The sequence below is a fragment of the Peromyscus maniculatus genome, chromosome 3 (assembly GCF_049852395.1).
Source record: "Peromyscus maniculatus bairdii isolate BWxNUB_F1_BW_parent chromosome 3, HU_Pman_BW_mat_3.1, whole genome shotgun sequence".
Classification (NCBI taxonomy): Eukaryota; Metazoa; Chordata; class Mammalia; order Rodentia; family Cricetidae; genus Peromyscus; species Peromyscus maniculatus.
In genome coordinates, this window is record NC_134854.1 from 41081816 (window position 1) to 41108760 (window position 26945).

General features: G+C 41.6%; 1 protein-coding gene across 28 annotated transcripts in view; it reads right to left on the reverse strand.

Annotated features, from left to right (window-relative positions):
• Srpk2 (SRSF protein kinase 2) overlaps positions 1-8702 on the reverse strand; it is a 232216-nt gene extending 223514 nt beyond the window's left edge. For 3 of the 28 annotated variants that reach the window (XM_042272874.2, XM_076566347.1, XM_016008800.3), the window contains exon 1: positions 8446-8678. In XM_042272874.2, coding sequence (XP_042128808.2) covers positions 8446-8516 — 71 coding nt within the window. In that variant the 5' untranslated portion in view covers positions 8517-8678. Of the gene's footprint in view, positions 1-781; positions 886-3685; positions 3741-3822; positions 4015-8432 lie in introns of those variants that run through there. The other 25 variants (XM_076566350.1, XM_076566344.1, XM_076566343.1 and 22 more) reach the window with 19 other exon arrangements.
• Positions 8703-26945: the final 18243 nt, after the last annotated feature.

Below are 26945 nucleotides of genomic sequence, written 5' to 3' on the forward strand. Positions count from 1 at the left end.
GAAGAAAGAAAGTCAGTTTGCATATAACATGGAAGTAATGACAAAAGTAGATCACACTGTATCAGGCCAGGCCCACTCAGTCAAGTCACTACCACTGTTTAAAATTAGTCTCCTCCAGACTTAAAATGCAAAAACAATAGCCATCAGGACACTGGAATGTTGATCCAAACAAGGCTGTGTGGTTCTAAACTGTCAGAGCAGTTTGTGAAAAGAGGAAGACCTCAAGACCTCCAACTCCCTGAAGTCCCTTCTCTCCAATGCCATTCCTTCAACCTAGAAGGCAGCTCTATGTTTATCATGTATTATTACTACAGGCTAGCTCTGTTCTCACTCCCACCCCCATCCTCACAGTCAGCCGATGCTCTTCAGAGAGGAACGACATCTTACCCAGATATATGCCTCCAATGACCTACGCAAACCTATGTGTGTCATGCCTACCTCTTATCCACCTCTGAATCTGTCACTTCACCACCATGTCCTCTGAGTTCATCATACAGCCCCGAACCACTCCCTCTCCTCCTCTTCATCCTAGTTTCTGCCCAAATGTCATTTCCTCAAAGTGGAAGTGGCTTCTAGTCCCTGGCTGCCTAGACTCAGCCTAACAGATAGCATGTTGTTTGCTACATACCCATTTCATCTCAAAATGGTGGTAAGAACAGCATCCACCTTACAGTGGGTCACAACACAGAAATGCATGCAAACAGCGAGCAATGACTGGCAATGTACAAAAGTCATCTTAATTGTATTTCTTAAAGTTTTTGCCCTGCTTATCTGAAATTACCTTCTTGATGGCTCTCTTCAAACTCCATAGATTTTTTTTTCATTTTTATTTATTTATTTTTTCTATTATCAGCTTGGTACAGTACAAATTCTTTTTCCCCTTTTCTATTTTAATAAAAAGAAAAAAGGAAAAAAGTTGTAACTAATATAAGAAAAACTATATACAAAAGTACAATAACTATATACCACATATACAAGTAATAAATACCTAAACAATGTCTAGTCCATTTGTATTTGACAAATTCAGAGAAAATAATTCCATTATCTATCCTATTTTGGTAAGTCCAAAATGTACCTGATTCACTTTCTATCCTAACTTATATTACTAACAGAACTATCTTATAATGTCTTTCAAATTTATATACTTACACCTCTTTAGTGAGTTTCTTTTCTGAAATTCTTAACAAAGAAAACTATAACTATCTAATCTTCAACTATAACTAACTAATCTTCAACTCCCTCAGAGACCCAAGAAGGAAATAATATCACCTAATAAAAAATAAAAACAGGAAGTGCATGCAAGCAGCTTCCAGAAAAAATGTGAGTTGACAGAAACAGCCAGCTGCCTGGACAGTCACCTGACGTTTCTCCAGTGTTGAGGCATCATCTTCAGCCTATAGGCTTAGCGTATCTGACAGACTCATTTGTGAAGTAGGATGTACACAAGGAAAGGGTTTGACCTCACATTTGGTGAGAGCAGTCCATGTACCAGAAACACCTGAGTTCCACTCGTGTCCTGTCATGATTCAGGATTTTAAATTCTGGAAACTGTTGATCAAAACTCCATAGATTTTAAGCTTCACAGACTATTACCATCATGTACAAAGCTCTCTCATCATCTTCTAAGTCACACAAATACATACTGAATACATAAATAAGTATATCCAGCAATTCTTTTCAAATAATAATATCCCAATTCAAAAAAAAGAAAAACTTAGTGAAAAGTCACACTTCACAATCCCTGACTTGATCTGGGTTCTTACTGACAAACACCTATTATATCAAGCCAGTTCATCCCATCATTAATTGTTGTTTTCCTTCAAACACAGCACACAATGGAAGAGATATAAGATTAGATAAACTATGTGGCTATCCCTAATTATTTACATACCTACCACAAATCCAAACTATAGTAGAGCAAAGACCCTTGGCCATTATGAAAGACCCTGAAAACAGGAAAATAATGAAATGCATGCTTATTCAATTAAAAATGTTTTTTCTATATGCACATGTAATATGCACACAGATGAATGTATGTTTATATGCAGAGAAAGAGCCCTAAATAGTAGGGCCATGCTTTCTCAACTCCTTTCTGGGTTTTGGTTGGAGGGGGGTTGTTTGGGTTTTTTGTTTTGGTTTGGGTTTTTGGTTTTTCCAGACAGGGTTTCTGTGGAACCCTGGCTGTCTTGGAACTCACTCTGTAGACCAGGCTGGCCTTGAACTCAGAGATCCACCTGCCTCTGCCTCAAGAATGCTAGGATTAAAGGCATGAGTCACCACAGAACAGCAATAGCACTAGTTTTTAGAAAGCATCTTAAACTATCAGAAGCCGACAATGGGTTTCAATATTTTAAATATTGGGCCAGGGAGATGTTTCAGAGAATAAATTAAAGGTGATTATGACCATGCCTAACAACTGAAGTTTGATCCTCGGGTCTCACACACAGTAGAGATTCAACTCTTCAAAGTTGTTACTTCACCTCCACAGGTGTCAGGGTTCTACAAAACCAAATCCAAACATTTACAGAATAATAAAAACTTTTTTTTCATTTTCAATTTTTACCGTCTAGTTTTCAAGTATTTTTGCCTCCCAAGAAAAGATTTTTTACGTAGATACCCACATCTTATGAAGTCCTATAAATACAGTCGGATTATATTCAATTTTGAATGAAGACAATCCTGTTGTAAAATACCTCCACACCAAATAGGTGGGAAATCCTCTAGGCTGCGACTAGGGCCAATAAGAGTTAACAACCATCACCATCACCTATCTGAGGGATATCTCATCCCTTGCAAAATAAAAATAGACAGTATTTCGGGATCTTATTAAAGGCAATTCTGTTGTTCTCCATAGTGTCAAAGATTTCCTGCGCAAAAGGAAGAACGAAACAACCAATGTGAGCAAAGATATTGAAGAACTCTGGTCCGGGAAACCCAGAGAGGGAGGAAAGAGGAACACTCCCCTCCGAGCACCTAGCTCTCCGCGAAAGGCTTCTCCAGAAGCGGCCGCCCAACTGGGCTGCACGTCCAGAATGGAGGTGGCTGGAGCTGGCACGTTTGAAATATCACTAGCTGATGGATTCGGTCCGGAGCACCACGCGGGACCCGCCCGCGCACACGCCCACCGCCCGCTGCAGAGAGCGACCTAGGCGCAGCCGCAGCACGCAAGTAACGCTCGACCCAAGCAGAAAGTTTCGAATGAAAAACCCGAGAGCCGAAACGCACTGGTCTCGGAGTTGAAGTCGCCAGGAACACACCCGAGTCCAAACCACTTGACAAGCAGCTCGGGCTTTCAGCTGGAGGACCCAGGAGGGGCAGGGAAGAGGCAGAGGCGGCAGTGCACTGGCTCCCTCAGCCCAGGTGTCGCGTCCCTCCCTTGCTCACATCCTGACCGATGCGGGGCAGGGACCAGGGTGCGGATCGCAGGTGTGGATAAGGGTCGCGAGGTGCGGGGTGGAGTGCAGAGCTCGGGCCGCTCTCAGGCCGCTGGGCCAGGTCGCAGCTCCGGAACCCGCGGCCGCGCGCCCCTCCCCCACCCCTCCCCCGCCGGGGCACGCAGAGCCGGCGCCGCGTCCCGGGAGACCCACAGCCCGCGGCCGGGGGACCAGGAAGCTCTGCCTGCGCGGTCGCAAGCAACCCTCGGCGGGGCGGGGCGGGGGCGGGCCCGAGCGCCGCGCGGACTCACTTTTTCGGATGTTTCTCTCTTTTCGGCCTCCGCTTTCGGGCCTGAATGGCCAGCACTGAGGAGAGAGAAGACACATTAACGGTCGGGCGGCCGCCTGCGGGCCGCGAGGCGGGGCAGGGGCCGCGCGTGCCGCTCACCTTTCCTGGAGCTCATTCCGACTCTGGGCAGCCCGGCGGGGCGGGAGGGGGGGTGCTCCGCGGCGGAGGCGGCAGCGACGCGACAGCCAGCCGCACCGGGATGCAGCCTCCACTCGTTCGCCGGCCGAGGAGGCGGAAACCGCGCCTGCGCCGCCGCGGCCGCTCCCGCGGGGGCCAATGGGACCCGCCCCCGAGGCCCCGCCCCGCGGCCCCGCCCCCTCCTCACCTCCAGCGTGTAGGGGTCCGGACCCCGGGCGCAGGGCCCGCTCCGCGACCCTCCTGTGCAGAAAGGCGGCAGCGCACCCAAGGCCTCCCGCGCCCAGCCTCCTCAGCCCGCCTCTGCCTTCTTTGCCCTACAGCCGCCGCAGGCCTCCCGCTCCTGGGCACCAGGCCCAGCCGCGCGACCCTTCTTCCCAGCCACCGCCTGGCTCCGCACCCGGCCCAGTCGTGCTGCACGCCTCTCCATGAGCCCTTCCTTGACCAGTGCCTTCGCGGGTCTCGCACCACCTCTCTTCCCGTGGCCTCTTCTCTCCTTTTGCGCCTCTACATCTTTGCACTCCCATGAGCGTGGCCTTCTCCTCTCCAGCAAGCGTGGAAAAGGCACAAGACCAAGAGATGAAGAACCTGGGTCCTTGAGTGTGTGACCTTGGAGAAGTGATTTCCTCTCTCTCTCCTTTTCCTATTCCCCCAAGACTGCATGAGTTGAGTGAATGAAAAGATGCACATAGCTTGAAAGGAAAGTTTGGCGCATGAAGCCCAGTTTTCTAGATACCATGAGATGAGAACTTAAAACTAGAATCATGCAAAGCAGATCTTTTTCTTCCTCCAAAATGGAGAAACTGAACCCTAAATAGGTCAAACAGTTCTACCAGTCCTTATCCCTATTCAGGCCTGGTTGGTTTCTCTTTCCATCTTCCCAGGCTATCTAAGATGTGAATCAAGCTGACTGGCACTGGAACACTTCAGTGTTCTCTTGTCTCTTTAAACAATTACAATATCTTTGGAAGATACACATCCTGAACATTCAGTCCTTCTTTGGTTACAACTGTATCATCATTTGAGTCTTACTCTAAAGATGTCCCAACAAACAAGGCCGCTTTGAGTATGAAGAGATTTTACTTTTTCCATTTTTTTATTTTAAAAAATATCAAACATGCAGTGATCAGCACTATTAACCCACATTCATTAGTTTTTTGTTGTTGTTGTTCTCTACGTGTGTGCATGGTTTATTTTGCAGAATCATTCAGTAGTTTGTAGACTCTGTTACTCTCGACCCCTAAACATTTCATTGCCTATCTACTAGAGGATCAAAGATATGTTTCTACATAACCAGAATGTCCTTATCACTCCAAGAAAATCCAATACTGTCTATGTATAATTTACAAGGCATTGTTCCCCTTTCTGAAATATTCCAATAGTCTATTTGATGACATTTTTTTCCAATCCAAGGTCATTAGTTGCTCTCAGCACTCCTGCCTTTGTTTTAAACTATATTTGGAGTGATCGGTGGGGTCCTACTAAGGTTCTTTCCCAGGTACCAGAAAAAGAAAAATCCCTGTTTGAGACTTTTTTGAGACTAGTTTCATGGTGTTTGTAAGGCTGGTCTTGAGTTTACAATATCTAACTGCACATTTGCTTAAGGCCTTGGCTTCTCAAGTACAAGGAAGACAGTCATGAACCATAAACAGTGACTATTTTGAAGACTAGTTCTGTTTTGCAGAATGTTTCTCAGTTTGGTTTTTGTTTGCCATAGGCCATGCAATTGGTAATTAATATTAAGCCTCTAAATGATTTTATAATTTATATAAGCCTCTTTATAATTTTATACGCATCAGTGTGACCTTGGACCAGAGAAACCTTCTGACTACACATGACAGTGTCAATACTAGATTGTCTTGAAATCTCTTCTGCCAACATTAACTTAGCCTCAGGCATGTTTTTAGGACAAAGGCAAAAAGCAGCCATATCCTTCACCAAAATATCACAAGAATGGTGTCTAGGCCACTCATTAGTATTCTTCCCTTCAGAAACCTCTGGAATTAAGCTGTTAAAATTTACATTGCTCCGATCACTACTGTCTTCCATGCTCCTTCTAGAATGGCCCATTAAACCCTGCTTAAGTAGCCAACTGCTTTTCTAGTCCAAAGTCCCAAAGTCTCCCATATTCCTCCAAACAAAACCATGGCCAGGCCCTATCACAGCTGATATTAAACTCCTGCTCTTCTAGCCTCTGCCTCCCAGTGGCTGGAATTATAGGCATGCACCAACACCACCTAGCTTTTATTTATTTTTTGATGCTTAAACTGTGTCAAATTTGGCCAAGTAAACCCTGTAGCCTTGTAGTGTACTTTGGACTTTATTTGTTTGGTTGCTTAGCAACTCTTTCTGGCTTGCCCTCATGCAATCTCAGAAACAGGCATATCTCTACTCTAACATTTTCCTAGGAGATGACTAGAAACTTGAAATAAACGAGATCTGAATTTGAAAATAGTTTCTTTTATTATGTTAATTATTTTATTAACAATTTATATGACCTTTTTTTTTTTTTTCTTTTTTTGGCGGTGGTGGTGGGGTTTGAGACAGGCTTTCTCTATGTATAGCCCTACTTCACCTGGAACTCACTATGTAGACTAAGCTGCCCTCAAACTCAACAGAAATTTGTCTGCCTCTATGCTGGGATTAAAATTATGTACCACCATACCCAAACAAAAGGAAAATTTTTTTTCTGAGTATGATTTGTATTTTCATCCTACAATTCATTTATTGATACATATACAAGTTAGTATAATGGATATAGTTAAGAATGAATATCCAGGCAGTGGTGGCACATGCCTTTAATTCTAGCACTCAGGAGACAAAAGTAGGCAGATTTCTGAGTTTAGGCCAGCCTGGCCTATATATGGAGTTCCAATACAGCCAGAGCTCCCCAGAGAAAACTTCTCTTGAAAAAACAAACAAAAAGAATGGATGGAAAGTATTCATTTTAGAGTGTGAAACTCATAACGTTGAAGTTCAGGACACAAGCAGACCTCTTTCCCCTAGGCTAGCACAGTGAAATTTAAGACATTACATTAAAAATGTTCCATTTTTACCAAATTTAATAGAAAATGAAAGGAACATTGTAAAACCATTTTCACTCTGCTATTTCCAAGTGGAGTCATTAAATAATGATGTGTATTAAAAGGTATTTTTAATATGTGATGGAATTGAAAAAGCCTTGAGGGTTCATATAATTCATCTAGGGGCCTTAATGGATGAGAACCTAGGTTCCTTCCTAAGTTCTTCTAATTCTTAAAAAGATCTCTTCATCTCTATTTCATCATTTCTATTGTGAGGCTTATGCCTGCATTGTTTGTTTGTTGGTTTGGTTTGGTTTGTTTTTTTGAGACTATTGTGGGATATTACTTTAACTGTGTAAAGTTGTGTTACATTTGTTTATGCCGCATTTGTTTAGGTATGTAAAGATGTGTCACATTTGTTTTATCTTGCCTGCCTAAGGCACCTAATTGATCTTCCCCAAAAAAGCTGAATGGCCAATAGCTAGGCAGAGGAGGGATAGATGGAGCTGGAAGGCAGAGAGAATAAGTAGGAGGAGGAATCTAGGAGGGAAGAGAATGAGAGAGATACCCGGGGCCAGAAGCCAGGCAGCTGCCAGACAGACAGACAGACAGGGAAGAAGCAGTAAAGTAGGACATACAGAATGAAAGGAAAAAAGCCCTGAGGCAAAATGTAGATAAAGAGAAACAGGTTAAATTAAGTTATAAGAGTTAGTGGGACAAACATACAAAAAGCCCGAGCATTCGTAACTAATAATAAGTCTCTGTGTCATGATTTTGGGGCTGGTGGTCTGAGAAATCCTGCTACAGAGACAGGGCTTCTCTGTGTAGCCTTGGCTGTCCTGGAACTTATTACATCATTGGAGAGTATTTCCCAGTAACAACGAAACCATCAAAACAGCAGTGTGACAGACAGATGTTAGTGCAGGGACAGCAGAGGCAGACCACTAATTCCTAAGCTACTTCTTTTAGCACCTGAGGAAGCTTGAATAAGATACCTGTCTGTGCCTCAGTTTCCTAACCTGCCAACTGCAGACAGCACTGTTATCTACCTGTAAATTTGATAATGGATTAATTCACATATACACTAAAAAATTCACTTGAAAAACACTGGGTGTGGTGGTAATCCCAGCACTTGGGAGGGCTGAGGCAGAGGAATAAGTATTTTCAAGGCTAGTCTAGTACATAATGAAAACATGTCTCAAAACAACCAACCAACCTACCACATCGAAAACTTGGAGAAGTATCTAATTATGTTTGTTCTAAAGATTACATCAGTGCATACAAAACATTCAGGAAGTGTCCATGCATTCATTAACTATTAGCTAGTCTTACACATTTACACATAGACATTTTGGGATGTATTAAGTATCTGTATCTATTGCTACATACATCTCTTCTAAATTTATCATTTTAAACAACAAATATTTAGGGTTCAAAGTAGAGCTCAGAGGCAGAGAGGCTGAATATGTGCAAGACCCTCGGTTTGAACTCTGGTAGCACACATAGACTACCCCCCACCAAAAAAAATCCTAAAAATAAAACAGTAAATACTTAATCATCTCACAGATTCTCTGGTCTGGGAGTGGAGGGACAGCTCAGCTGATGAGATGAGATGTCACTGGGGGCTGCAGTCATCTGAAGACTCAACAGAGGCTGGAAACTCTGTTCCTAAGATGGCTCATTCACATGGCTGTTAATAGGAGACTTCAGATCCTAACAGGCTTTGTCTCCTTCTCACAGCCTAGATCTCTCCATAGGGCTGCTGAACTGGCTGGCTTTCTCCATAGCAAGTGACCCAAGAGGGAACAAGGAAGAAACTATAATGCCTTTTATGACCTACCCTCAGAAGTCACAATCCATCATTTCCGCCAGATTCTATACAGAAGCAAATGCAGTGTGCTCAAAGGAAGAGAAAAAAAAAACAACCACCAAAAACAAAAAACTTCTGCTTCTTTTTTTGCGTGCTGGGGATTGAACCTAGGGCCTCACAAATACTAGGCAAGCACTCTACTACTCAACTTTATTTCCAGTCCACCCCACCCTAACACCTCCTTTTTTCAACCAACAAGGTCTCTTAGAGGCTGGTCTCAACATTGCTATGTAACCAAGGCTGACCTTAAACTCTCACTAGTCCTCTCCTTGCCATGTACGTGGCACTACAGGTACGGCCCATCATGCCAGACACCCATGTCTTCCTCATCTTTTTCTTCTTTGTTTTATTTTGAGACAGAGTTTCATGTAGCCCAGATTGCTCTGGAACTCACCATGGGTCACAGGCTGACCTTAACTCACAGTGATTCTCCTGTCTTAGCGTCTTGATGAACTACCATCCTCCTTATCATCTTTCTTCCCCCTTATAAAGAAAATAAGCTTAAGCTCAGGCTCATGCCTATGATCTCAAACTCAGCTCTCAGGAAGCAAGGCTGAGGCAAAACAACTACCATGAGTGTGAGCTCAGTTTAGGCCATGGAATGAATCTTGGCACCTCCCAAGAAAAAGAAGAATTGAAAAGGTTTATTCCCTCACAGACTCAGAGGCTGGAAGTCCAAACAGCATGTACTGGTTGTGGCAAGGGACCTCCTAGCTGAATCAAACCATGACATAAGCATGTACGTTCTCTTGCAGTTTGCTTTTTGAGGGCCAAACTAGCTTCAAACTCATAGAAATTCTCCTGCCTTTAGCCTTACAGTTACTGTATAGGAATGTACCACTACACACAACTCTAAACTCTGCTTATTTTTTTGTTTTGTTTTGTTTTTGGAGACAGGGTTTCTCTGTGTAGCCCTGGATGTCCTGGAACTTGCTTTGTGGACCAGGCTGGCCTCCAATTCAGAGATCTGCCTGCCTCTGCCTCCCAAGTGCTGGGATTAAAGGCATGCGCCGCCACAACCCAGCTAAAATAGCATTAAAAAATAGTTTTTGTTTTATTTTATGTGCATTGGTGTTTTGCCTGCATATATGTCTGTGTGAAGATGTCAGATCTTGGAGTTACAGAGTTGTGAGCTGTCAAGTGGGTGCTGGGAATTGAACTTGGATCCTCTGGAAGAACAGCAAGTGCTCTTAACTGCTGAGCCATCTCTCCAGCCCCTTAAGTAGCATTTTTAATGAAATAAAAATGCCTCATATTTTCTGAAACAAAATGTTCTCCTGGAAGTAACATCCTTGCAAATCTCTCTAGTATCTGACTAATCTGAAGACAAATTGTCATGCCTGCTTCTTCATTCAATCTATTGCCATTCTATGTCGTGTATCCTCTGGTAGCCCTCCCTGGACTCTCTCTAAGAAAAAAAATCTGAAAATAGAGACCAAAACTTGACTATTACTATTTTTATTTTCTTTATTTTTTTCTTGATAGGGTTTCTAGATCCTCAGGGCTTCCCAGATCATACGTTAAAACAATCCCTGTAGTTCCTTGCGTGTGAATATATAACACAGGTCTCAACAAGTGATGGGGACCTCTACTACTGGATTTTAAAAACAGAGTTATTTTATTTTTATGTATATGACTGTTTTGCCTGTATGTGTTTAAGTGCTCCCCATGTTTTCAGTGCCCAAAGAAGGCAGAAGACAGCTTCAGATGGCACAGCCATATCTGAATGGAATGGCAGAAGTCATAAAGCCAGCACAGCTGCTTGGCAAAGATCCAGCAAAGCTGAACCACATGATGGCTGCCATGCCACCTTTGGTTTTCATCTCCACCTGTTACATGCTTGGGGTACTTTTAATATTTGTACAACTTGGGGATGTTGGATTTATGGAAAATTCCATATGAATCATTTATACCTTCTCCAAGGAATGCTTCTTCTAAGCTTATCCAGAAAAGTCCTGAACATACTACCTCACCTGCCCCCACTTTGAGGGAGATATTCTTATCTACTTGAAGGTCTTCCTTATGCCTTGGAGATTGTGACACATAAAATAGCCACAGGTCTCTTTATGAGGCTATGAGACATTTGAGGCTATGAGACATTCTTGAGACATCTGTCCCTGTACTTACACTGGAACAAGATATTCAAAATAAAGTAAATTAAAAAAAGGTCAACAAGATTTGGTGGGCTAGAGGAATTGGCCACAGTTCAGATTACAAGCCTCTTCCCACTGTATACTCAGACAACTATGTGGCATACAACTCTGCCCTACATAGAGACATATTGGTGAGCAAAGTATGGAGTGGAAAGATGATAAAAGTATAAGAAGTCAGGACCTCCCTCTCTCTCTTTCTTTTTTTGTTTTTGTTTTTGTTTTTGTTTTTCGAGACAGGGTTTCTCTGTGTAGCTTTGCGCCTTTCCCGGAACTCACTTGGTAGCCCAGGCTGGCCTCGAACTCACAGAGATCCGCCTGCCTCTGCCTCCCGAGTGCTGGGATTAAAGGCGTGCGCCACCACCGCCTGGCATGTACCTCCCTCTCTTAAAAGTTAGAGCCACTATAATGTCAAGGAACAACAGAATGCCAAATTCTATAAAGATATAAATATGAACATTGATTGTATTATGCCTGGATTTGAATAAAAACTGTAGCAGTTTTAGCCTGAGGATTTTCGCTGAGCACTCTGACCACTAAGAGTTAGTAATACACTGCCTGAGACATGGCAAAATGCCCAGGGTGACTTGAACATTTTGTTTTGGTCTAATGTTCTTGAAGCAACCAAAACAACCAGCCTGAGCACAAGCTGTCATATGCCTCTAGATTCTCAAAAATTGGGTTATGGGTTTATAAGTAAAAATGATAACTCTGTTTATTAATGATGTCAAAACTTGAGGGAAAATGATTGGAAATGATAACTCTGTTCTGTCATAGTTTATTAATAATGACTAAAAGATGAGCAAAAGGAAGTGAAACACATGTCCAAAAACAAAAATGATATGATCTATGTTTTGGAACATCATGAATGTATCCCTGCTAACTAAATTCTGTATAAATAAATAAACACTCTGGCTGCTAGTCAGTCAGGCTGCAAGATTCTCCCGACCACCATAGTCTGGCTCACTTCCTTCTCCCGCCAACTCCTTACATCCTCTGCAAGACCCATCCACCAGTGGGGAATGGCTCCCAGCATTCAGACCTCCTGAAACTAGAATGACAGATGAGTATAAGCAGTCATGTGGGTGCTGAGAACCAAACCCAGGTCATCTGCTAGAGGAGCCAATGCTCCTAACTATTGAGCATCTCTTTAGCCCCTGCTACACAATTTTGAGAAAGACTTCCAAAAACAGATCATGTCAGAGCTGTCAAGGTGGCACATGCCTTTGATCTCAACACTTGGGAGACAGGGGCAGGGCAAATGGATCTCTGTGAGTTCTAGGCCAGCCACAGCTACAAGTCATGCCAAGCATGGTGATACATGCCTTTAATCCCAGCACTTGGGAATCAGAGGCAGGTTTGAGGTCAGTCTGATCTACATGGTGAGTCCCAGTCTAGCCAAGACTACACAGACTCAAAAACAAAGACATAAAAAAATCATAAACTAATGTATGTGTATTAGTGATAACCATAAGATAGAAATTATCCTGAACATTAAAAAAAAATTTGATGCAGGGATGAAGTGCTGTCAAATCATGAACATGGCTGGAAGAACTGATGGTAACAGCTGCCAATGGCCTTGGTTCAATCTCACACCACATAAACTGGAGTTCAAAGATTAGGGAACTACTCAGCTACCTCACACTGGGAACTGGCAATCAGACTTGGGTCTCTGTTGTAAAAAGTGTGGGGAGGTTCCCATCCCACCTAAATCTCCCTCCACTACATCTTATTGACAGAGTTTAAGAATTCATGTCTAGAACTCTCACTCAAAGTAAATCTGGGAACCAAGATCATTAGCTTTCTAGCCTTAGTCAAATAGAAGGCTGTTGAAAGGATATTGAGAGAACCAGTCCAAGGATCACACAGGAAAAGGATATTTTATGCTCTGTAGTGTCGTGCCAGCAACCATAAGGGATGTTAGGAGGGAATTAATGAGGAGAGACTGTGTTAAAAAAAATTGTAACTCACATCTCTCCTCGGGTCCTTAGACCATATTTGGAGAATCACCACTCTAAAAGAGAATCTTTCCAAGTCCATATATTGGTTTTGTAAGGATTAGTTTCATGGAAGTACATAATACCATTTACAAATCTATTAACCAGGCTTGTATGTCATGAGTTTGAGAGAGGCACAATCTGGCCTAATCTAAGCATTTGTTTTCAGTTTGTTGTTAGGGATCAAACTCAGTTATCCACTCGTAAGAGACCAGAATTCTACCAGTGAGGGACTGGAAAGATAGCTCAATGACTGAGAGCACTTGTGGCTCTTGCAGAAGATCTGGGTTTGGTTCCTAGCACCCACATGCTGACTAATACCATTTGTAACTCCAATTTTAGGGGGTCTGATGTGCTTTTCTTCAATAGGCACCAGGCACATATGTGGTGTATAGAGAGATATGCAAGCAAAAGACATATATATATATATATATATATATATATATATATATATATATATAACAAGACTCATATGTGTGTATATATGTGTATATGTACATATATATGTATATATATAAATAAAAAATATATATAAAATAAAATAAATTTAAAAATGAAAAAAAAAAAAGAATCCTGCTACTGAGACAACATCACTAGTCCCCTGTGACCCAATGTTTAAAACTGTGATGGTGCCACTTTCATACACCCACATTAAGGAAGTCCTACTCTTCTTCCAGAATATTGCATGTGACACTTGTTAGACCCCAAAATCTAGGGTCTCAAGTGGGCACCCTAAGAAGCCAGACTCCGGTTTAGTTGATGCAACAGCAAGAGGTGTTTATTAATGTGGCTGTACAGTCGGGATAACTCAGCTCCAGAGAGCAAGATTTGCGCCTATTGCAATCACATGGGTACTTTTAAAGGAAAACCCACAAAAGCCATAAGATTACAATTCCTATACAATTTCGTTTTGATTGATTTATGTCTAGAGGCTAATTTCATAAGATCATGGCCTGATCACAGGGTGGGTACAGTCACGTCCACATGCACATTTTTCCCGAAACCTCAAGAGCGGGAGTGGAGTTTACACAAAGGTCACAGTGGTCCTTCCTGGAACACTTACGATTATCCCAGTCACAGTTGAGTGCATCTCTTAACAGAGATCTCTTTACATTGTTACATTGTGGCAGGGGTGGTTGAATAATGGCTGAGTCAGGTTGCCCTTGGAACTAGTTTTCTTTTTAGTTCCTTATTCTCCTGGGGCTTGGGGGGTGTAAGCCTGAAGGGTTAGGGTCTTTCACACTGACCAGCAGATATCTCAATTACTTGGAAGCTAGAGGAAACAATTCATATGTTAAATAACAAGTGAGCTTAATTTACATTTATATAAACATAAACACAATGTATTACAACATCTCAAGTAGCCTGCACTCTATTTAGACCTTTGAGTATAGTTACATAGCATGCAGGTGATGCCTAAGAGGGCAGCCTAACACATGCCTTGTTGAACTATATTGGGCTAGGTTTAGTGGCTCATCCTACCACTCAAGAGGTGAAAGTAGGAGGCTGGTGAGTTTGGTGCCAGCCTGGGCTACCTAGTGAGTTCCAGGATAGCCTGGAGTATGGAACAACCCCCCCTTTGATACAGTGTCGCTCTATGTAGCCTTGGCTGACCTGGGACTCCCTGTGTAGACCATGATGGTCTCAAACTCACAGCGATCCACTTGCCTTTGCCTTCGGAGTGCTGGAAGTAAAGATGTGAGCCATCACATCCAGATCCTACTTTTTAACAGATCCTCAGAGCCTTAGGAGGAATCACTTTGATTGCTACTCTAGAACTGTGAGAGAATAGTTTTCTGTTGTTTTGAGCCTCCCAACTTGTTAACATCCGTCTGGGAACTACTAATACAGACCCTGTGGATGGAAAGTTCAATTTGGGCTAGAGATGTAGTTCAGTGGTAGAATACTTGTTTAACACAAAAGTCCCTGGGTTCCATCTCTAGAACAAGAAAAAGAAAGAAAAGATGGTGGAAGGAAGAAGGTAGGAAGGAAGAAAAGAAGGAAAAGAAAAAGAGAAAGAGAAAAGTCAACTAGGCTCCTGAGAAAAGGATCTAAAACTAGGAAGGTGAAAGAATGCCATATGCTTTTCTTTAGGTTTGTTTTCTTCCTTTCTTCCTCCTTTCCTTCCTTCCTTTCTTTTCTTTCTTTCTTGACAAAGACCAAGTCTCACTGTGTAGCATTGCCTAGAATGGAATTTGCTATATAAACCAGTCTAGCCTCAAATTCACAAAGAGCCAAATACCTCTGCCTCCCAAGTGCTGAGATTAAAGGTGTGTGCCCGTAGCCAAGTTTGAGGTTTGTTTTTCAATAACCTACTATATAGAGCCACTGGGGAGACACAGGCACTTGCTAGCAAGCCAGATGACCTGAGTATGATTCCCAGGACCCACAGGGTAGAAAGAGAACCAGCTTCCATAGATTGTCCTCTGACCTCCACATGTCCTCTCCCGTGTGCTGTGGTAACTGTTGATGTACACATACACATATATATATATACACACATGTAAAATAAAAATAAAATGTTTTAAATATCTACTAGCACCTGGGCGGTGGTGGTGCAGGCCTTTAATCGCAGCACTCAGGAGGCAAAGACACTCAGATCTCTGTGAGTTCAAGCCCAGCCTGGTCTATAGAGTGAGTTCCAGGACAGCTAGAATTCTTACACAGAGAAACCCTATCTAGAATAAATAAATAGCCGGGCGGTGGTGGCGCACGCCTTTAATCCCAGCACTCGGGAGGCAGAGCCAGGCGGATCTCTGTGAGTTCGAGGCCAGCCTGGGCTACCAAGTGAGTTCCAGGACAGGCGCAAAGCTACACAGAGAAACCCTGTCTCGAAAAACCAAAAAAAAAAAAAAAAAAAAAAAAAAAAAAAAAAAAAAAAAAAAATAGAATAAATAAATAAATGAATAGATAGATAGATAGATAGATAGATAGATAGATAGATAGATAGATAAAATCTACTGACTAAACTAATTCTGTGCTACATTCTTTTTTGTTTTGTTTTGTTTTTGTTTTTGTTTTTCAAGACAGGGTTTCTATGTGTAGCTTTGCGCCTTTCCTGGAACTCGCTTTGGAGACCAGGCTGGCCTCGAACTCACAGAGATCCGCCTGCCTCTGCCTCCTGAGTGCTGGGATTAAAGGTGTGCACCACCACCACCTGCCTGTGCTACATTCTTATCAGCTAACGTATTTTAATTTTGAAGCACTAGCATCTGATTATTTGTGTGAAATTAGGCCCAAGGTTTTTTTGTTTTGTTTTTGTTCTTTTGTTTTCTCTTTTTCTTGTTGTTGTTTTGTTTGTGGCTTTGTTGAAAGAGAGAGAGAGAGAGTTTCTCTGTGTAGCCCTGGCTGTCCTGGAACTCATTTTGTAGACCAGGCTGTCCTCGAACTCACAGAGATGAACCTGCCTCTGCTTCCTGAGTGCTGGGATTAAAGATGTGTGCTACCACTACCTGGCATGTTCTTTTTTTTTTTTTAAATACAGGGTTACTAAGGCATTTGCATGCAAGTGTACAATATACTTGGAGCATATTCCCCTCCAAACCTTAAACTTTTAATTTCTTTTTTTTATTTTTATATTTTAAATTACACTCATGATATTCATTAACTACACTCATGATATTAATCACATTTGTGGTATTCATAGATTACATTCTCAGTATTCATTCATATATATATATGTATATATATATATTAATGCTTAATGTCATTTATTGAAGGAGGGAAGAGGTCTTAAATACAGGCTTACAGCACAATGGAAGAACCCCAGAGGGCAGAAGTTCGCTACTGATGTTTTACAATCTTGCATCTAAGCTGTTAACACTCATTATTCAGGATACACAGACAAGGAACTTCCCTTAAGCATTCAGGAGGGTGGAACTTGGCAGGGAATTAACATAGGGAAGATATCAAGGTCAAGGTCTGCAAGCAAGGCAACTAAACTTTTAATTTCAATTGGTTTTATTTTATTTATTATCTACTTATGTGTTTGTTTGTTTTATGTGTGTGGGTGTTTTGTCTGTATGTATGTCTGTGTACCACATTCATGCCTGGTGCCTAGAGTGCATGAGATTCTGGGTGAGACTCCTACTACCCTCCCACCAAATCTCTTGAAATTTGTGATTCATTTTGATGGCATTTAGGATGTGAGACTTTGGGGAGGTAATTTAAACTTGAAAATAGAGGACTAGGCATATTAATCTGGGTTTTCTAAAGGAATAGAACTGATAAAATGAACATATATATATGGAATTTTTTAGAGTGGCTTGTATGATGTTTTCCAGGTAGTTCAACAATGGCTGTCTCCTGATGGAAAGGTCAAGAATTCAGTAGTTGTTTAATTCACAAGACTGGATGTCTCAGCAGTCCCAGTTTGTTGCATGGAGTCCTGGGGGATTCCTGGTGAGCTTTTGCTCTTCAGTCTATCTTGAATTCCCAAATAAATAGGTTCTAATACTAGCAAAGGAATATCTCAGCAACAGGATAGATGAACTTGCCAGCCATAGTGAGGGCAAGCAGGCAAAAAACCAAAGCATCCTTCTGTGTCCTTCTGTGTGGGCTGCCACCAGAAGGTGTAGCCCAAATTTAGGGTGGATCTACATACCACAGATGATCCAATCAAGAAAATCCCTCATAGGTGTGCCCAAGCTACTTGGGTTTTAGTTGACAACCAAGATTAGTCATCACATTAGGGCTGGTGTAGTGCCCAGATTGTCACCCCTAGAGAGTCCACCAAGGACAAGCATACTAGAATGCAAAAGCAAGGTTTATCTGTTACAAGTCAAGACAGGGAACTCATCTCAAGCATTCACTAGCCTCAGCGCAGTGAGGCAGGGAGGAGTTACTCTTTCTTGGGGAAGTCAGTTTTTATAGGCAAAACCCATAAAATTTCTTAGAGGGGAGGGGGCTAGTACAGGTCCATCCTTGACTGGTCCAGTTTTTCCCAGGCCTGGACTTTATCTTATTCTAGCTTATCTGTTTGCCTTGTCAGGAGTTTTACAACTCATCTCCGGGGTCTGGTCATGTTATCTCTGGAGAGGGGCATCAGGTGGTTAATTGGTTACCATCACACATCCTGACTTTGTTCTTTTGAAAACACCTGACTTCACCCTCTCCAGGAAGGGGGAACTGACACATTTTTAAGATATCTCTTTCCTCAGCTCTTTTGGGTTTCTGGGGAAACTGTGTCTGGGTCTTTTATCTCCAGTGCTGGGATTAAAGGCATGTGCCACCATATTCCCATTCCATTTGGTTTTGAGACAGGATCTCTATAGCCCAAACTGGCCTGTGTTATGCCCAGATCGTGTCCCCAAAGCTGCCACTGGAGACTTCAGGTACAGAATGCATAAGCAAGGTGTATTCTAAGTTTACAAGCCTTGGCAGGGACCTTGGCAGGGAGGCTCATTCCAAATCTCTCACTAGAAGCAGGGAGGTTGGAAGGAGTGCTCCCCTTTCTTTGTGAGGCTAATTCTTAAAGGCACAGACCATATAATTCATTTCAACCCGCCTACCTTTTTTAGTCTTTTGGTCGAATATCCTGACTCTGTGTTTTTCAAAGTCCCTGTAGCAGATACAGCCACCTGGGAAAAAGGGGTCTAAGTTCTTATCTACACTGAGGAATCCTGGTTTAAGCTTCTCTTTGTCTGTAGGGGATAGAGTGGGGGGTTTTACTGAGGTATCACACTGGTAACATGTCACATGGGGTAAGGTACTTGCTGCCAAGCTTGATGACCTGCATTCAGTTCCCAGGACCACATAGTAGAAAAGAACTGACTCCCATAAGTTGTCTTCCGATCTCCATAAATGCACTGTGGCACATGAGTGTGCACACACATACACACACACAACAAATCAATGATATATTTAAAAAACAACAACAGAGGATTAGCCCTCCAAGAAGAGGCCAGAGAGCTAGTCAGTACTCTTTCTGCTGAGTGAAGGCATAATATAAAGTAAGCAGTGCATGCATCCTCACCAGAACCTGGCCATGTGAACATCTAGCCTTCCGAGTTACAAGTCCAGGGAAGGAGTCACAGAGATAAAGAAAAAAAGTATTTTTCCAACAATATTTTCAGACTATTGTGCCTGTGGCAAGAGTAAAGAATTATTTATAACTAATCCAGAGAAATCTATAAATATCTTCAGTGAGCTGTGATGGAATAGACAAATGTATCAAAAATACTGACAACTAACCAGGCGGTGATGGCGCACGCCTTTAATCCCAGCACTTGGGAGGCAGAGGCAGGCGGATCTTTGTGAGTTCGAGGCCAGCCTGGTCTACAGAGTGAGATCCAGGAAAGGCGCAAAGCTACACAGAGAAACCCTGTCTCAAAAAACCAAGAAAAAGAAAAAAGAAAAAAAAGAAAAAAGAAATACTGACAACTTTTAATTTTTGGTTTACCTTTTAGACAATGTTCCAGTGCAGGCAGGCCCTCCAACTCCCTATGTAGCAGAGGGTGACCTTGAACTCCTGATCTTCCTACCTCCACTTTCCAAGTACTGGGATTAGAGGCAAGCCAATTTCTAATTTTTGACATGGATTTAATCATTGGTGAGACATAGGTTCAAAGCTTTGTTTTCTAACCAAATGTTCAGAGGAGCTAATTCATCATACTATTTCCAAACAATGAAAAAGTATGTAGCCATTACAGATGTTTTTTTATTATTTACATAAAAATATCCAAGGCTTTGTAGTATAGCACTGTGTATAATCAAAAAAAGCATCTAAACGTCTGTGACAGTGGTTCTCAACCTTCCTAATACTATGACCCTTTAATATAGTTCTTTATGTTGTGACCCCAAACCATAAGATTATTTACATTGCTACTTCATAACTGTAACTTTGCTCATGACCCAAGATTGAGAACCATTGGTTTATGAAAAGAAAACTTAACATATTATATAATTGAATAATAGAAGCTGGGCTGCTATGGCACACACCCTTTAATCCCAGCACTGGAAAGGCAGAGGCAGGTGGATCTCTGTGAATTCAAGGCAGCCTGATTTACAAAAGCAAGTTCCATGACAGCCAGGAGTGTTACAAAAAGAAACCCTGTGTCAAAAAATAAAAATAATTTTTTTAGTAATTTATTTATTTTATTTTGTGTGTGCTTTGCCATCATTTATGTATGTGAACCATGTTCTTGTTTGATGCCAATGGAGGTCATAAGAGGGCATTGATCCCATGGAACTAGAGTTATGAATGACTGTAAACCTCCATGTGGGTACTGGGAATTGTATCAGGGTCCTCTCCAAGAGCAACAAATGCTCTTTTATAAAAGAAAAAAAAATGGGGCTGGAGAGATGGTTAAAAGCACCGGCTGCTCTTGGAGAGAACCGGTCAGTTCCCAGTACCCACAGGGTTTCAACTGTCTGTAACTTAGTTTCTGGGGAGCCAACAACCTTTTCTGGCCTTTGAGGGTACTATACCATGTAGTACACAGGCACACATGTAGGCAAAACACTCCCACACACAAAATAAAAATAAAAACACAGAGCTAAGTATAGCCGGAAATTTTCCTGTGCCCCGCCCAGTCCTGCAGCCGTTCAGACAGAGGCTTATATTATTTTTAAGCTATATGGCCTAATGGCTCAGGCTTCTTGCTAGCTCACTCTTATATCTTACATTAACCCATTTCTGTAAATCTATACTCTGCCACATGGCTTGTGACTTACCGGTACTTTACATCTTGCCTCTTCTGGCAGCAGCTATTAGTGTCTCTCAGCTCTGCCTTTCTCCTTCCTCTCTCTCTAGTTGGAATGTCCCGCCTAACCTTATTTTGCCTCCCCATTGGCCAAACAGCTTTATTTATCAACCAATCAGAGCAACACACATTCAAAGTATACAGAACGACATTTCACAGCACTTCCCCTTTTCTGTTTAATCAAAAAAAGAAGCTTTTAACTTTAACATACTAAAATTTACACATATTAGAACAATTATTGAGCAAGAATTACAATATCTAGTCTATTTGTATTTGGCAAAATTAAAGAAAATATTCTATCTATCCTATATTTGTGAATCTAAAGTTTCATATCTAATTTATTTTTTATCATAACCAAGGAAAATTATAACTATCTAGTCTTTAACTACATCAAAGACCCCAGAAGGATATAATATTACCTAAGTAAACAGGAAATGCATTATAAGCAACTTCCAAAATTCTGGAAATAAACTTCATATGGAGTGTCTTTGATGCCCATTCTCCTCTTTGAAGTAATTGGCACTGCCAGGAGCAGACTTGTCTCATTGTCTAGAAAAGTCTAAGTTCTTAAAACATTTTAAATGGACTGGTAGGTGGTGGTGGTGTATGCCTTTAATCCCAGCACTTGGGAGGCAGAGGCAGGCAAATCTTTGTGAGTTCGAGACTAACTGGGGCTACAGAGTGAGTTCCAGGAAAGGCACAAAGCTACACAGAGAAACCCTGTCTCGAAAAACCAAAACCAAAAACAAAACCAAACAAAACAAAAAAAACATTTTAAATACCATATATTGTAGGTCTTTGAAGTGTTTGAAGATTACCTACCTAATTGAAATATGTCTATGTATATCTAAAAAACTTAACTAATATGACTATAAGTTTTATTATCCTAGATGACTATTAATCTGTATTTCTTAATTATATATTATAATTTCAAATGAGCTGCACAAACATAATACCTTAAACAAGAATAGAAATTTACATACAGTATAACAAAATTAACTTTAAATTTGTTTTAATAAACTAAAGTCCATACCAATGTAAAATATTTATGCAAGTTGTTCCTCTTTAAAAGTAGATTTAATAATCTACCCTTTTATCTTATCATATCTATATCCTATATATCTATATCATAACCCCCTTTCTTCTTTTAGAAAGAGATTGACTATGACCAATAACAATTTGTAACCAACAACCTAAACAAAGACAAACATCTATTTTTTTTGGGAATGTGGGCATAGTGTTCTAGGCTACTTCCTGCTGATAGGGGGATCCTGAGAAAAGTCAAGATAATGGTCAAGTCCTGAGAAGACCGGCTATAACCTTTGTTGATAGGTACCATCTATTAAGGTTCAGGAGGTCTGGCTTGATCAAATCTGATCCATCTTAACCTGGAACACATCCATAGCCTCTTGCTTCCTGTGGAAACAAAAACAGAACTTCCTTTCCAAAGCAACATATCCTTAGACATAAATTTTGAAGTCAAGATACCTTTTATATATGTATTAGTTTAAATGAGTAGCCTTTACAATCAAATTTCTCTCTGAAGTTAAAAATCTCAAAGACAATATAATCCAGACTCTCTGTGTCATTTCCATCTTTACATGGCTTATTTTTTTTATAATACTTTTACTTTCTTTTTGAAGACTTCTTTTTTACCCTGTCTCAAAAAACAAAACAAACAAAAAAAGACTTTTTTAAAAACTTTCTATTTCTTTATATAACTGTCTATATTCATTTTCCTCTCTCTTCCAAGCCTATGTTCGTTTTTACACACACTGTAAACTGTTTAAGGTTTATCCCATCTGAATCTGTCTTATTGTAAATCTAGTGCTTTAAACTGCAGCATGACTAGGACTGAAATGGCAGCTTTGGCTGCTGGCTCCACCCACTTCAGGTTTCCTTTACTGCCAGCTCTGGGGGAACCACATTTATCAAAAACTATATCCATCACACTCTATGCTGTATGGCTTGCAGATGCCACTGTGTACAGTGGCAGGAATCTGTCATGCTGCACTCAAGCACATATGGTGTGAACCTGCCATACTGTAGCTCAAGTCCACATGCCATGGTGTCTCTGTACCTTGGCATCTCTATATCTTCACTTGCATGAGACATGAAGTAGAAAGCTGTTTTGGCTCCATTATTTTGTGTTTAGAAGCCCTTTTTAAATGCTTTTAGGTCTTATGGAAATTTGAGAGCCCCACATTGGTATGCCAAATGTAGGTGGAAGATTTTTTTTTCTGGTCCTGCCGGGGTCCTGAAGTCAGGACAAATCTCTCACCCATAGTCGCATAGCCTTTTATAAAATAATCACACAGAGGCTTAATATTACTTATAACTGCTTGGCCACTAGCTCAGGCTTATTACTGACTAGCTCTTACACTTAATTTAAGCCATAATTCTTATCTATGGTTAGCCATGTGGCTTGTTACTTTTTCTCAGTTCTGCCTTGTCATCTTGCTTCCTCTGTGTCTGGCTAGTGACTCTTGACTCAGCCTTTCTCTTCCCAGAATTCTCCTTGTCTGCTTATCCCACCTATACTTCCTGCCTGGCTACTGGCCAATCAGCATTTTATTTATCAACCAATCAGAGCAACACATGTTCACAGCATACAGAACGACATTCCACAGCAGCTGGACAGAGAGAAAAGTTAGGCTTTGATAGAGCCATGAAGCCTTTATGATTCCACAGGAGACTGGGGACTGCTTTGACCTTAAACATCCCCTCTAAAAAGTATTAATTGGGGGGCTGGAGAGATGGCTCAGCAGTTAAGAGCATTGGCAGCTCTTCCTAGCAACCACATGGTGGTTCACAGCCATCTATAGTGGAATCTGATGCCTCTTCTGGCCTGTAGGTATATATATATATATATATATATATATATATATATATATATATATATATATATATATATATATTAGTTTATTTATTATGTGTACAGTATTCTGCCTGCATGTATGCATGCAGGCCAGAAGAGGGCATCAGATCTCATCACAGATGGTAGATGGTAGTGAGCCACCATGTGGTTGCTGGGAATTGAACTCAGGTCTCTTGGAAGAGACCTGAGTTCACTGCTGAGTTCACTGCTGAGCCATCTCTCCAGACAAAAATAAATAAATCTTTAAAAAGTATTAATTGGGGGCTGCCCTGTCTTGAAAAAAGCAAAAAAAACAACAACCAAAAAAAAAAATAGAAGAAAGAAAGAAGGAAAGAATAAAAAGTGTCATCAGGAGGATCATAAACTCAAGGTCATCCTCAAGTACTTATTGAGTTGGAGGCCACCTTAGGTTAAAAAAAAATGTCTCCATGACAGTCTGTGATGCTCAGGTGGTGTCCTAGAGGTGACTGTACCCTTCTATGATGCTCTGGTGAAAATCACTGTTTTCTTTTGACCTCAATTGGAAATCCAGATTCCAAGGCCTCATTCCTAGCCTCCATGTCTTAGTTTGCTTTTTATTGCTGTGATGAACACCATGACCAAAAGCAACCTGGGGAGAAAAGGGATTGGTACATCTTACAGTCCTCATGAAAGGAAGTTGGAGCAGGAACTCAAGGCAGGCATCTAGACACAGGAACTGAAGCAGAAGCCATAGGGGAACACTGCATGTTAGCTTGATCATTCACCTTTTTTGTTTTGTTTTGTTTTTTTGTTTGTTTGTTTTTGTTTTGCTTTGTTTTTTGAGACAGGGTTTCTCTGTGTAGCTTTGGAGCCTGTCCTGGAACTCACTCTGTAGCCCAGGCTGGCCTCGAACTCACAGAGATCCACCTGCCTCTGCCTCCCGAGTGCTGGGATTAAAGGCATGCGCCACCACTGCCCGGCTTCAGCTTGCTTTCCTATACCACCTGCCTTACACAGGACTATTTGTCCAGTTGTGGTGTTGCCCACAGTGGGGTAGGCCCTCCCATACCAACCATTAATCAAGAAAATGCCTAAAGACTTGCTTATAGGCAATCTCTGATGGAGGTGCTTTCTCAATTGAGGGTCTCTCTTCCCAGATAACTCTAGCTTGGGTCAAGTTGACAAAAAAACAAAACCAAACAACAAAAACCATACACACACACACAGAAGAGAGAGAGAGAGAGAGAGAGAGAGAGAGAGAGAGAGAGAGAGAGAGAGAGAGAGAGCACAGAAGACAAACTGTCTACATTGCTTTATGAGCAGACAGTCACACCAAACCACGGACAGGTCAGGCCTGTCCACCTTCAATCAGTTTATCAACTTTGGACTGCATTGCTTACTTCCTGCTTCCTAAGATAAATGATTAATTACACCTCTAATGTACTTCTTTGATTCTGATTCATCTCTCAGTGCTTTGGTTGGGTCCTATCTTTCCTTTTTGCCTTTAAACATAAATTCTTTAAATTACAAATATTAACCAAGCATGGTAGTGAACATACATGGGAGACTGAGACAGGAGAAATGCCATGAGTTCAATGTCAGTTGAAAAAAAACATTATATTTACATATGTATGTAGGAACATTAGATTTTTATTTATTGAATATCCACTGCACATTTACTCTTTTGCCTCCTCTAAATCTTATTTTGTTTTGTAGGCCAGGCTGGCATCAATCTCACAATCTTTCTGGCTCAGCCTTCTCTCTGCTGGGACTACACTCAAATGCAGTTTCTCCTCTTTTACTATGGCATCATGTTACTTTATCAAGACAAGAAATTATATGCTATTTATGCATTTATAGTATTTATTTTTAAATAAAAACATGCATGTGCACACATTCACACTTTTACTCGCCATGCCTTCCTTACATGTGGCAATCAGGAGATACCTTTTAGGAACTGGTTCTTTCCTTCCACCATGCGGGTCTGGAGAATCAAACTCCAGTCATCAGGCTTGGTGGCAAGCGCCTTTACCTACAGAACCACCTTGCCAGCCTAAAACATTAATTTTCTCTGTGCCCCAGCAAGCTGTGCATACTTCTTCCGAGGGCTTGTGCCTCACCTCTTCATGGCTCATGCTCTCATTTGACCCACATGTCAGCTGTGATGGCACCTTCCCAGAGAGGCTTTTGCTGAATGACTTAGCTAAAAGTACAGCCAGCCCTTTCCTCCCACCCCACTCATTCTGTTACTTGTTGAGTTTTCTTCATAGCATTTATCATTTGTGACATAGTTTACAATGAAACTGTGTATCTGGTATTTTTCAACTCTGGCACAGAGTTGAAACTTCGAATTTCCTAAATAGCAAGAAACAGCTGTTGGGGGCTGAGGAGATGGCTCAGTGGTTAAGAGCACCAACTGCTCTTCTGGAGGATCTGGGTTCAATTCCCAGCACCCACTTGATAGTTCACAGTTGCCTGCAACTCCAGTTACAGAGGATCTGTCTCCCTCATCTGGTTTCTGTGGGCACTTGTACACATGTGAAGCACAGATATTCATGCAAATATTCATTCATTCACTTACAGACATAAATGAAAAACAAATAGAGCAGATAGACAGTTATTCATAATAAGGCCCTTCTAGGTTCTAGGGCTTGTTGTTAGAGAAACCAGCCAGGGTTCGATTGGAGGGCTGGAGTTTTAGTCTCTCTTCACTCAGGGAGGCAAGAAGGGCTGATTTAACCTAACATCAGTAATTTAATCATTCATGTCTCTGTAGCAGAACCTCTACAGAACCCTAGACTGTGGCCTTCGAGACTACACTGAGGTGCTGATCTGCCTGGAAGTTCTATTCTTCTATCCACCTCTTCAGTTTGGCTATCCTTGAAGTATGTCCTGTCAGTGTTGCTGTTTCCAGTGCTGTGAGCTGCTCTTGCACACTTTTACATCTGAGGGTGGGAGCCTGAGGGATTCCTGATGTTGGTAAGAAGTAAAAAATCTGGGCTTGTGATGCATTTGAAATAGGGGCAGTCTGTTGACACCAGCTCTCTGTGGACAGAGTTAGAATTAAATTTTAGGACACTGGGGGAAGTCAGAGCTTGGTTGGTGTGGGTTTATAACAAGGACTTGGAGGCAGCCTTTGCTAAAGGCACTGACTTTCCACTTAGGTCTAATGAGTAACTAAACGCAGGATAAATCTTTGGCATCTCTGCCTCCATTTTGAATCTGCTTACTTTGCTCTTAGTCAACCTTCTGTGCCATAACTTTGAATTCCAGGAACAACAGATTTGTGTGGACAATCTTATCTGCTGCTTAGGCAGCAATGACCCTTATCAGGGTTCCAACTGACCGGTCCTGAGATAATGATAAACCAAACCACAGTTTGACCAAGGCCCATTAATTAGGCATACCTCCCTTCCTGTCCCCTCCCTAGACAGTGTGAGTGTTCAGTCAGTGTCCCCTTCTAAGGTGGCGGTGACATGCTTAGTCATCACTCTCTTCTCAGTAT